This window comes from Hylobates moloch, unplaced genomic scaffold, assembly GCF_009828535.3.
Source record: "Hylobates moloch isolate HMO894 unplaced genomic scaffold, HMol_V3 SCAFFOLD_7, whole genome shotgun sequence".
In the NCBI taxonomy this organism is placed as follows: Eukaryota; Metazoa; Chordata; class Mammalia; order Primates; family Hylobatidae; genus Hylobates; species Hylobates moloch.
In genome coordinates this window covers 69,403,130-69,417,095 of record NW_026652282.1, presented here as the reverse complement: position 1 = coordinate 69,417,095, position 13,966 = coordinate 69,403,130, and the positions used below count along the sequence as shown (strand labels likewise).

General features: G+C 35.4%; 1 protein-coding gene across 1 annotated transcript in view; it reads left to right on the top strand.

The window, feature by feature from the left end:
* HDX (highly divergent homeobox) overlaps positions 1-13,966 on the top strand; it is a 178,549-nt gene that overhangs the window by 135,303 nt on the left and 29,280 nt on the right. The window contains exon 5 of the mRNA XM_032756218.2: positions 5,427-5,573. Within this exon, the coding sequence (XP_032612109.1) occupies positions 5,427-5,573 (147 nt within the window). The remainder of the gene's footprint in view (positions 1-5,426; positions 5,574-13,966) is intronic.

The window sequence follows — 13,966 nt, the reverse complement described above, 5'->3', positions numbered from 1 at the left end:
TTCCCATTCTGTAGGTTGCCTGTTCACTCTGATGGTAGTTTCTTTTGCTGTGCAGAAGCTCTTTAGTTTAATTAGATCCCATTTGTCAATTTTGGCTTTTGTTGCCATTGCTTTTGGTGTTTTAGTCATGAAGTCTTTGCCCATGCCTATGTCCTGAATGGTATTGCCTAGGTTTTCTTCTGGAATTTTTATGGTTTTACGTATTAGGTTTAAGTCTTTAATCCATCTTGAGTTAATTTTTGTTTAAGGTGTAAGGAAGGGATCCAGTTTCAGTTTTCTGCATATGGCTAGCAAGTTTTCCCAACACCATTTATTAAATAGGGTGCTGCTTGTTTAATGGGGTTGCTCCCCATTGCTTGTTTTTGTCAGGTTTGTCAAAGATCAGATGGTTGTAGATGTGTGGTGTTATTTCTGAGGCCTCTGTTCTGTTCCCTTGGTCTACATGTCTGTTTTGGTACCAGTACCATGCTATTTTGCTTACTGTAGACTTGTAGTATAGTTTGAAGTCAGGTAGCATGATGCCTCCAGTTTTGTTCTTTTTGCTTAGGACTGTGTTGGCTATACGGGCTCTTTTTTGCTTCCATATGCAATTTAAAGTAGTTTTTTCTAATTCTGTGAAGAAAGTCAATGGTAGCTTGATGGGAATTGACTTGATGGGAATTTATAGCATTGAGTGTATAAATTACTTTGGGCACTATGGCTATTTTCACAATATTGATTCTTCCTATCCATGAGCATGGAGTGTTTTTCCAGTTGTTTGTGTCCTCTCTTATTTCCTTGAGCAGTGGTTTGTAGTTCTCCTTGAACAGGTCCTTCACATCCCTTGTAAGTTGTATTCCTATGTATTTTATTCTCTTTGTAGCAATTGTGAATCGGAGCTCACTCATGATTTGGCTCTCTGTCTATTATTGGTGTATAGGAATGCTTGTGATTTTTGCACATTGATTTTGTATCCTGAGACTTTGCTGAAATTGCTTATCAGCTTAAGGAGATTTTGGGCTGAGATGATGGGGTTTTCTAAATATACAATCATGTCATCAGCGAAAAGAGACAATTTGACTTCCTCTCTTCCTATTTGAATTCCTTTATTTCTTTCTCTTACCTGATTGCCCTGGCCAGAACTTCCAATACTATGTTGAATTGGAGTGGTGAGAGAGGGCATCCTTGTCTTGTGCCAGTTTTCAAAGGGAATGCTTCCAGCTTTTGCCCATTCACTATGATATTGACTGTGGGTTTGTCCTAAATAGCTCTTATTATTTTGAGATACATTCCATCAATACCTAGTTTATTAATTTAAATGCACATACTCTGTGGCTCACTAATCACACTTTGTGGTCTAAGGCCTAAAATTAACGCCTCATATTCTGCACATATTGGCATCCAGGGAAAACTGGGAGACCCTTGAATGGGCCTCCCCATTGTGTTCCTGCGGATAAAATATGCTATTTAAATAGCTCTTTATATCATGGGCACCAAACACAATGCCTGTTTATTTCTGAGTCCCTCAGTTCCCTGCTGGTCCACAGAATGATTCAAACAAGCCAATCACATCCTCCTTTGGGAACCAGGAGTTACACCACCTTCTTGTTACTACAAAGCTTGCCTCCCACAGACCCTGCTTGTTTACTTTATTCCTAAGTGTAGCCCCATGTGGCTCTGCATGGCATAAAATGTCCTCAGCCTGTGAGTATATGTGACTAATACACTACTGTTGATCTCATCTATCTAGTGTTGGGTGTCATGGTTTTGGCCATCCCTATGACTTTAGGTCAAAAATCCCTTCCTCACCAGTGGGAAGCAGAGGAGGTGATCAAAACACACTGCTAGGAATTTCACATCAAATATAATGTCCATCAATAGATAACTGTAACTAAAGTGTGGAGTGCCCAGATGATGGAGCACAATTTAGCAGTTAAAAACACTGAAGTACACAAAAAATTAAAAATGGAATTACCATATTATCCACCAATCTCACATCTGGTATTGAAAAAAATAAAAGAAATCAGGATATCAAGAAGATACCTGCCCTCCAATGTTTACTGTAGCATTATTCACAATAGCCAAAATATGGAACAACCTAATGTCCATAGAGGGATAAAAAAAAAAAAAACAGAGAAAATGTTTCATATACATACAATGGAATTTTATTTAACCTTAAAAAGGAAGGAAATCCTGCCATACAGGACAACATGGATGAACCCAGAAGCCATTTTGTTAAGTGAAGTAAGCTAGGCACAGAAAGACTGATACTCCTTGATCCCACTTATATGAGGAATCTAAAATAGTCAAACTCATAGAACCAGAGAGCAGAAAAGTGCTTTCTAGGAGCTAGGGAGAGGGGGAAATGGGGAGTTTCCTGTTCCACGGGTATAAAATTTCAGTTATAAAAGGTGAATAACCAGTGAAACCCCGTCTCTACTAAAAATACAAAAAATTAGCTGGGTGTGGTGGCAGGCACCTGTAGTCCTGGTTACTTGGGAGGCTAAGGCAGGAGAATTGGCTTGAATCCGGCAGGCGGAGGTTGCAGTGAGCCAAGATTGCGCCACTGCACTCCAGCCTGGGCGACAGAGCAAGACTCCATCTCAAAAAAAAAAAAAAAAAGGTGAATAACTTCAACAGATCTGCTGTACGAAGTTGTGCCTATAAATAACAATACTGAATTGTACATTGAAAATTTTGTTAGGAAGGTTGATGTCGCATTGTGTTCTTGTCACTAAAAAAAGACTGAGGCATATCTGTTTTTGATTATTTAGAAAAATCTCTAACACACACTATTAAGTGGAAAAGTTTAGATTTGTAGTATCATGCCAATTGTTTGGCACTAATTCAACACTGCACTTAAAAGGGCAGTGTTGAATTAGAGATTTTTAATAGTCATTTCAAAGGAGTTTCATTTAAGTACAAATATATAACTCAGCTCCTCATTTAACCAAGATACATACTTAAAACAGGAAACTGCATCCCTATATCGGTGTTGTCATTTAATGTTATTTAAAAAAGAAAAGCAAAGAACCAAACTCTTAGAAGTGTCCTTGAGGCTGCTAAAATCACAGAAGAAAGCCAAAGTCTCAGCTTTCACCTAGATTGCCTGGGTTATTGGAATACTACTCTTTTCACAAAATCAACAAGATAATTGCCTGTCTCCTTCGCCTCAGCCACAGGTTTAGGTTTCATGATGTCTTGTAAAGTGAAAGTGGCTTGAGAGTCCAATAGAAGAACAAAACTGACTTCAACTTCAAGCTTCCCTAGGGAAACATTCATCTTTTCTTTCAAATGTCCACTTTTTTTTTCCTTCTCTAAATGCGTATTCACAGTTTTACTGTGAATTGACTTGTATTACCTTATTTATTTTCTTAGTAAAAATATTCTCTTAGGAACTTTAAAAATAACTGCTCTTCCCCTATATGCTTCTCCTTAACAGGCATTGTAATAATAGGTTGCCTTTAGCATTGCTAGTGCTAGGACCCCAGCACATTTCCAGCAAATCAAATCAGGTTTTACTTAGTTTAGTTTAAAGAATGAATCATGTTTGGATGTCCTCGAAATGAATTACAAATTAATTAGCTGAGTGTGATCAGCATTGTGTTCATTATCACTTCCATTGTGACAGTTACGTATGTTAGCTTGCACTGGAGAATATGATGTAAAGGAAAATAATGGGAATATTTATGCTGGCTGTTATGACGAATTATTTGAATCTACATAGAATCTTACTATAATTTATCTTGCTCTCTGTTTTATTCTAAGAATTTTAGCTCTGCAACTATTGTGCAATCAATGTTGGCTGAACACCTAATGTGATTTTTCTGTTGTAAATAACTACAGGATTAGTCTTCTTAATTTAAAAAAACTTAGATGGCATGTTTTGATTCATTTATTGGAAACATGTAATTTAGTATTAGTACTTACAATAACTGTTACTCATCAGGGATTTTTTAAGTAGGAGAGAACAGATTTAGGTAATAATGAAATTTATTCGCACACACACACAAAATACGATATATCTTATGAAGAAGCATGCTTTAAATATTCAATCTAACTTCACTTTCTTGGTAGTAAACCAATAATTCATATATTTATTTTCCTTTTGGTGGCTAAATTTACTATTCAGAAGCTTGTAACTTCCAAAGAAACACATTTGCAACTGTTGTTTAGTATTACATCAGTTTTAGCTATGGTAACCCTTTTTATTAAGTCATGTTTTATATGTTGTATATATTATTTTCCACTGTTTCCTGAATCTAACTTGGGAGGTTTCATTTTAAATTTCAGTTAGAAAGGAAATGTTGAAAACACTGTATGTCTAAGGAGTATTTGAGGACTAGCCTCTATGTGGGACTTGATCATATCATCTTAGGCAGAAGAACGCAGCAGTACCCCATACCTCAAGCCAGGAATTGCAACAGTTCTCCCAGACTCACTCTCACAGTCTCTCTCTCTCTCTCTCTGTCTCTCTCATTTTTTTCTCTCTCTATTTCATCAGAAGCACACACACAGGGCTTTGCAGGATATGTATTTTTAATTAAAGCCCGTGTTTAGATTTTTCCACCACCTCTGAAAATAATTTGAGACATCACTGGGATAAAAACAACTAGAAAAACTCAGATATTTCTATTTATAGCTCTGCCATGGACTCTCTGTGCCCTGTTGAATGAGTCCTTTGACCTAGCTTTACCTGATGCCTTATCAGCAAAGTAGAGGTCATTATTCTATCATGTTTCTAACTTACTTCCTAGGGATACTGAGGATTCATTGAAATAAAACAACATGTAAATCCGATAGTTTATTGGATAAAGAAAACCTAAGAACAAAAAGGGTAGGCTTATTATGAAACTTGATGAGGCCATAAATATGATTTTAGGGCTATGTAATCTCCTTGCTTTTCTCTTATTTACTTTTTAAATTAATTATAATATCAATAGGAAACTAATATCTAGATTCGTATGGCAAATCTAGATTAACTTATCAAAAGGCAGCACACTAATATAAGCCTGTCTTTGCTTTTTCTGTGTTTAGTATGTGAATGTAAATATCTGTATTATAGAAAAAAGTTTAAAAGAGTATACATTAAAATGTTAACAAGCATTGTTTCTAATTTGTAAGTGATTTAAATTATCTTATTTTTTACCTGTATTTTATACAATGAACATGTATTATTTGTGTTATTAAAACTATTTTAAATCAACATTGTTTAATTGCTATCAGTTCAAAAATTCTATGCATTTCCTCCTAGCACACTGTATTGTTATGGAAATTTAAAAAATAAAAACGCTTATTTTCAGAACGGGAGGACTGAATAAGAATTGTGAAATAAATTTTGCTAGTATCGTAGCACATCTCACCCTGATGCTTCTCTTTATAATATTATTTCCTTTGATTTATTCTAAACTTAAACATTCAAAACAATTTAAAAATGTGTTTTTCAGCTACAGGACCGCACTCAGTTCAGTGACCGAGACTTAGCCACCCTTAAGAAGTATTGGGACAATGGCATGACCAGCCTGGGCTCTGTTTGTAGAGAGAAAATTGAAGCTGTTGCAACTGAATTAAATGTTGACTGTGAAATAGTTCGGGTAAGACATTTTCTATAATTTTCATGCTATAGTTGCTGAGTGGCATAAATGAAAGCTTTAAAATCTTACATGAGGTGCTCCAAGCAATGCTAGCAATAAAATGAAAAGATAACCCACAGAATAGGAGATAATATTTTGAAATCATATATCTGATAAGGAATTTGTATCAAAGTATGTAAAGAACACTCACAAGTCAATAATAAAAATGCAAATAACCCAATTTTAAAAATAGGCAAAGGAACTGAATAGATATTTCTTTTAAAAAGATATACATATTGCCAATATTTACCTGAAATTATGTTCAACATCATTAGTCATTATGGAAATGAAAATAAAAACCACAAGATGCCATTTATCCACTGTAACGATATTAACATAAAAGATAGATAATAATGAGTTTTGGCCAGGATATGGAGAAATTGTAGCCCTTATACGTTGCTGGTAAGAATGTAAAATATTTTAGCACCTTTGACAACAGTCCTCAAAAAGTTTAACACAGAGTTATCATATGACCAAAAATTCCACTGCCGGAATGGATTTCACTCCACTCAAAAGAATAAAAAATGTATATCCAACTCAAAAAGTTGTACACTGATATTCATAACAGAGTTTTCCATAATATCCAAATGGAAACAACCCAAACATCCACCAAGTGAATGAATAGACAACATCTGGATATATGCATATAATGGACTATTGTAGAGCCATATGAAGGAATGAAATATTCATAGTGCTGTAAAATGGATGAACCTTAAAAACATTATGCTAAATGAAAGAAACCCATTGCAAAAGACCACATGTTATATTATTTCATTTATATGAAGTGTCCACATTAGGCACACTCTGGAGACAGAAAGTAGGTTAGTGGTGCTAGGAGCTGAGGGTGGTGAGGGATGGGAAATGACTGCTAATATGTATGCGGTTTATTTTTGGCATGATGAAAATGTTCTAGATTAGATAGTGGTGACTGGTGCACAGCTCTGTGAATATGTTGAAAACATTTTAATTGTACATATTAAATAAATGAATTGTGTGGTGTTTTAAATATATCTCAATAACATTGTTTAAAAATTACATGAGGTGAATTGAAATATATCTCATATAATGAATGATAGATAAAAATTTATTTTACATTCCCACCTACAGTGTAAAAGTGTTCCTATTTCTCCACAGCCTTGCCAGCATCTGTTGTTTCTTGACTTTTTAATAATTGCCATTCTGATTGGCGTGAGATCGTATTTCATTGTGGTTTTAATTTGCATTTCTCTAAAGATTAGTGATGTTGAGCTTTTTCTCATGTTTGTTGGCTGCATAAATTTCTTCTTTTGAGAACTCTCTGTTCATGTCCTTTGCCCACTTTTTAATGGGGTTGTTTGTTTTTTACTTGTAAAATTGTTTAAGTTCCTTGTAGATCGTGTATATTAGACCTTAGTCAGATGGGTAGATTGTAAAAAATTTCTCTTTCTGTAAGTTTTCTATTCACTCTGATGATAGTTTCTTTTGCTGTGCAGAAACTCTTTTGTTTAATTAGATCCCATTTGTCAATTTTTGCTTTTGTTGCAATTACTTTCGATGTTTTCGTCACAAAATCTTTTGCCCATGCCTATGTCCTGAATGGTATTGCCTAGATTTTCTTCTAAGGTTTTTATAGTTTTGGGTTTTACATTTAAGTCTTTAATCCAACCATTGTGAAAAACAGTGTGGTGATTCCTCGAAGACTTAAAACCAGAAATACCTTTTGACCCAGCAATCCCATTACTGGGCATATACCCAAAGGATTATAAATCATCCTATTATAAAGATACATGCACACGTATGTTCACTGCAGCACTATTCACAATAGCAAGGACATGGAAGCAACCCACATGTCCATCAGTGATAGACTGGATAAAGAAAATGTGATACATATACAACATGGAATACTATGCAGCTATAAAAAGGAATGAGATCATGTCCTTTGCAAGGCCATGGATGAAGCTGGAAGCCATTATCCTCAGCAAACACAGGAACAGAAGGCCAAACCCCACATGTTCTCACTTATAAGTGGGAGCTGAACAATGAGAATACATGGACACAGGGAGGGGAACAACACACACTGGGGCCTGCTGGGGGGTGGAGGAAGGGAGAGTAACAGGATAAAAGCTAATGTATACAAGGCTTAATATCTAGTTCATGGGTTGATAAGTGCAGCAAACCCCTTCCACGGCACACATTTACCTTTGTAACAAACCTGCAGGTCCTGCACATGTATCCCAGAACTTAAAATAAAATAAAATAAAATTTTAAAAATTATACTGATCAATCATTGGAACAGTAGTTTATGTTCCATTTAAAAGATAAAATTTTGAAAGTGGTAGTGCTGGTAAGTATTTAGCAATCAATTCTTTAAGGAAAAAAAGGCTTAATTAATAGTATTTGCTGATTTCCGTGGTGTAAAGATTCCTACCACGGCTGATTCCACGTCTCACTCAACACAGAGTTGGGAAGAGATGCTAACAGTTGACGCTTGCGAGCAAGTGTAGGTTGACACCAGTACACACACTGGAGGATCATCTCAGTAGATCAAGAGGAAAGTATATTAAAGAAGTGACAAAGAGCCAGGCTTGGTAATACACACCTGTAGTCCCAGCCACTCAGAAGGCTGAGGTGGAAGGATCACTTGAGCCCAAAAGTTCAAGTGCAGCCTGGACAACCTAATGAGACTCCAGCTCTTATCTCATATATATATGAAGAAAAGAGCAATATAGAGAGAATTTTTAGAGTAGAGATTTCTGAAAATAAATACTATTCTCAAAGTAAGTACTGCCCTGTTCAGAGTCTTGCTTTTTCTTGTTAGAATCCAGATGGAAAATCAAATTCAATACTGTGTTTGTTGAGCATGCTGCTATGTGATAAAGTATACTAACATGGAGAGAGAAGTGCATTAGACATTATTTCTATTTTAAGGAGCACAGAGTCTAGCAAGAGGGATGACACAAGAAAAAAAAAATGGCTGAAGAGGAATTGGAGTAGAATCATAGTATGAGGCCTAAGCAACAGCCAAAAATAGGGAAATGTAGAGCATGTGTTCTTGTTGTCATTGTCATTTTTATTTTTTTAAATCAAAGTTATATACGTATATAGCTTAGGAAGTCAAGTTCTGTAGAATTTGCTACAAAACCAACATTCCTCACTCCTTCCTTCCTACCATTTTGCAATAGCCCGAGTTGAACCACTTTCCACTTTTAGATATTTCCTTCAGTATTTACTTTCATCTATGAATGATGTGTTGTATTAATTAGAATTAGGTTTAGCTGTAAGTATTAAAAAGGCCCAAAAGTAACAATGGCTTAGACAAGATATTTCAATTCCATGTATAAGTCCATGCATATGCAATTTACAGCTAGCATGGCAGTTTGGCTCTACAATGTCCACAGAAACCCTAATGCCTTCCAGTTTCCATTCCGCTGTCCCTATGATGTGGCCCTTTTTATAAAGGTCCAAAATGATAGCATACATACTCAAGGCAGCATGACAGAGAGGGAGAAGAATAAGGGGCAAAGGGTGTTTACCAGCTGTCTTTTAACAAGGATTTCTGGAAACTGCCATGAGATTATGTGCATGTTTTTCTTCATCTTGAAATGTCATTTCCAGGTTAGTGCCTATTTACCGACTTACTCATTTAGCAAAGGTAAACTGGACACCTATTATGTGCCAGAACTTTTTTTTTGTCCTGCTACATTCTTTTATTATTATTATTTTTATTATACTTTAAGTTCTAGGGTACATGTGCACAATGTGCAGGTTTGTTACGTATGTATCCATGTGCCATGTTGGTGTGCTGCACCCATTAACTCCTCATTTACATTAGGTATATTTCCTAATGCTATCCCTCCCCCTCCCCCACTCCACTACAGACCCTGGTGTGTGATGTTCCCCTTCCTGTGTCCAAGTGTTCTCATTGTTCAATTCCCACCTATGAGTGAGAACATGCGGTGTTTGGTTTTTTGTCCCTGCAAGAGTTTGCTGAGAATGATGGTTTCCAGCTTCATCCATGTCCCTACAAAGGATATGAACTCATCATTTTTTATGTATGTGCCAGAACTTTTCTAAGTGCCGTGGGAAAAATGCAACTCTCTCAAGGAACTTGAAATTTAGTGTGATCAATTATTCCTAAATGAGAATAATATATTGGAGAAATATTTTGAGATATTACACGGGGACAATAAGTTGGAAGCACTGTTAAGTCCTAGAGGACAATTAGTTCCCCACTGCTCCGTCTTGCTACAATTCAGTTTAATGCCTGTCCTTTCCATCTGTGTTAGGATTATAGTGGACATACATTAAAGTGTACCCTTGCGTGGTCAAATATTGATAGAAACAACATATTTTATGCTTGAGATACATTTTGCGGGACTTAAATAAAGTTCATAGAAAACAACTTTATGTTTTTATATTTTAGATTAGATTTATTTTCAAAGGAGCATGGCTAGATTTGAAATGCGTTTAAATGGAACAGTGTTTATACAGTATATGGCAAACTCCCTATTAGCTATTACACACATCGATTTAGAGCTGGGGGGGCACCTTGTGGTTGATTTCAATGCCTATATATGTGTGTGTGTGTGTGTGTGTATATGTGTATATATATACACATATATACGTATATATATATATATGTATATATATATGAGCCAGATTAGCTTTCCCACGATCACATAGCCAGTTAGTAGGTAGAGGCCAAGTCTCTTTATTCCCAATCTAACATTATTCCCAGTTCCACCTTACTAGTGTATGCTTTATTGTAAGAAATAACTTGGATACTTCTTAAAAATATAGATCACCCTATTCTAGAACTACTGAAACAGAATTTGCAAGAAAGGCCCAGAGAATCTATATGTTTCCCTTCCCCAAATTATTCTTAAGATCAGGTAAATTTGGAAAAAACTTTACAACAGTATGTGATTGCAGCTAAATATTCTAGCGTGTTCTTTTTATCTGTAACACTTGGTCAAATTTTATAATTTATATTTGTTTTTCTATTTGTTTATCACCTGTACATATGCATTTCTGTTGTTTATCATCTATATTTATACATTTAAGTTCCCTGAGGAAAAGACTATACCTATTATATTAACCATCCCAAGCACCAGAAACAGTGTTTGGTACATAGTAAATTTTCAGTAATATATGTGGAATGAATGAATGAATATCTAACAGAAACGTGTACCCTCTATGTATAGCATACATGAACTAACAAATGTATAATAACTACATTTAAAATAAAAGTGTGGAATATAGCTTCATATTGTTTAATAGAAAGATACTTAGAAATGTACAGGGCTTTAGAGTACTCATTTTTAATAGCCATTATGTTTGTGTTGTTAATATATAGGTGTTCTGGTTGAAAAGATACACTATTATTTTTAGATTTGTGACCATTCTGGTGGGAAATTTATTATTCAGGAAAGTAAAGAATTTGGAAATCATTTTCCTAATTTTGCACATAAATAATCTGAAGCTTAGAGTGATAAAATAACTTGTCCATTGATCATATAAAATGGTTGAAAAACCTAAATATTTTAAAGTAGGGGTGTTTAATCTGAAACAGTGAAAAAAATACCCTTCACATAATTGATAGCTGGAATGTAGACGGGAGAGTTCAGGGTGAAGAAGATTTGAAGCAAAGAACTGGAAACAATACCTCAATGAAATAAAACAATGGATATTGATTCAGTTTAAGGAAGAGCATTATGAAAACACTTACAAAACTAGCTGGGAACCTTTCAGAGTGGTATGTTTCATATCCCTGATATTTTCATGCGAAAAGAGGATGGAAACTTCAGACGCTCAATAGATTGTATGATGCCCACTCACATTGGTAAAAGTGATCTTCTTAACAGTCTATATACTCAAATTCTAATCTCTGCCAGTAACAATCTCAGGGACACACCTAGAAATAATGTTTTGCCAGCTATCTGGGAAACATTTAGCTCAGTTAAATTGACACATAAAATTAACTATCACAGCCTGCTATAATAAAATATTGTATATCGGTTATCTTATAAACAACAGAAATTTATTCTTAATTGTTCTGGAGGCTGAGGAATCAAAGACCAAGGTGCTGGAAGGTCTGAAGTATGGAGAGCCCACTTCCTGGACAGCTATCTTTTTGCCGTAACCTCACGTGTCAAAAGGGGCAAGGAATCTCCCTGGGGGTCTCCTTTATAAAAGCACTAATTCCATTTATGAGAGACTCATTCTCATTACCTATTTACCTCCAAAAGGCCCCACCTCTTAACACTATTACCTTGGGGGTTAGGATTTTAACATGCTAATTTGGAGTAGGGGAGACAAATATTCAGACCATAGCAGACTCTAGGATTAACTCAATTATCCATGATTCTGTAAAAATGTAATAAACCCATTAGCATTGCATTTATACATTGAATCATTTTTCCAGTGCCTTCTAGTTTTGAGGAATATCCAAAGAGGAAATATTTTAACTTTAGTTTACAATAAAATATCACATACTTCCAATATTCACATAGCATACTGTTTTACCTTTATCATTGTACATTTTGTAGTCACTCATTTCTCTCAAAACGGGTGCAAAATAAGTGGAAGATAAATAGAAACTTGGTTTCTGCCTTTTTTTCTTCACTCTTCCCCAGCTTTTATTACACAAATGAAGCAAAAATCATCCTAGGGAGACTGGTGTTTTCCTCCTTCTGCTCATACCATCATTTTCACAAACATTGGTGGCTAAGATTATTGTAAAAGAAAAGCTTCTGCATTTACAGTTTGTTGTGTTCATGAGTAGAAAACAGATTACATGACAATTTTAGGAAGCTTTAGTAAGAAATTGACATTCTTTATCTTTTCTGAATTATAGCAATCCATTTTCAACGTCATGATGGATGTAATGAGAAATTGGGTGCTAGAGTCAATAATAATTTAGTTGTACATTATAAAATCACTAAAAGTATAACTGGACTGTTTGTAACACAAATGATAATGCTTGAGAGGATGGATACCCAGTGTTCCATGATGTGATTATTATGCTTTGCATGCCTGTACCAAAATGTCTCATGTACCTCGTAAATATATACACCTAAAATATACCAACAAAAATTAAAAATAAAAAAGTGTTAAAAAGAAAAAATAAATGGAATTCTCTTTTTTAAACTAGTATTTCTCCTATGAAAGAAGTTATCAAAGCTAAGAAAATTAGTATCCGTACATATTTTTATTTCATACTAGGCAATTTTCTCTTTGGTGTGTACAAAGTAACTCATGTGTTTCAAACTTCACATTTAGTGTCAATGCTAAACACATCCAAGGAACTACATTTTATAAACTTGAAGGGAAAATTCCCCCCATCAAATATAAAGAAGAATTCGACTTTTTGGGCTAACTAAATAGTTCTTCTGTTTTGCCCTGCATATTTTTTGAAATCTTACCAAGTATAAAATTAACTTAATTCATGTTTTTTATTTACACAAAGAGTATCTAAGGTGACTTTGTATTTATGTAGCCCTATTGTATAGAAGAAATTCTAGTTGGTATAAAAGGCATCATAATCAAATTTAGAGCTGAAACTCTAAACTGTTATTTAGTGGTTTTCTGCACTACTTTAGGTTTTAAGAATCCTTCTTGACATGGCAAAACTAGAAAGGTTACAAATTCTAGTCATATAAAACGGTCTTTCTGAAAATTGTGTTAAGAAACATGGAAATAAAACTGGTTTCAGACTGTTGCTTCTGAGAAAATGGAGTGGACATAATTTTCCCTATTCTTCTCATTAAGTAGAACTAAAATCCCTGGACATTATATAAATAACAAACATAAGAAGACTCTGAAGGGTAGAAAGAAGTCACATCTGCTAGGGACCATGGGACCCCATGAATGACACTCACACAATGGTGAGTTTCCTGGGTTTTCTTTTGCTTCATACACCCCAGAATAGATACTGGAAAAGCCAACAATCAAGAAACACCAATAGGTGCAAACAAATGGAAAAAGGAAAGAAAAAGAAAAGCCTGGCCTCTCTCAGCCAAGAACCAGGAAAAGGGCAGTCATGACAGAAAATGTTTAGATAATGACCTCTTTACTCCAGCCAAATACCACGGGGAAAAACTGCAGCCACACCCACCCCTACAAGAAAAGGCCAAATGGAGGACCAAGACTTCTGCCTCACCAGGTTGTGGAACAGCTAGATGCCCCCACCCCCGCAAAACAAAACAAAACAAAACAAACAAACAAACAAACAAAAAACACTCACTGATGGGATGGTGTCAGATAAGAAGGAGTGGAGAGCTGGATTAAAAATCCTTCCTCCGCCGGGCGCGGTGGCTCACGCCTGTAATCCCAGCACTTTGGGAGGCTGAGGCAGGCGGATCACGAGGTCAAGA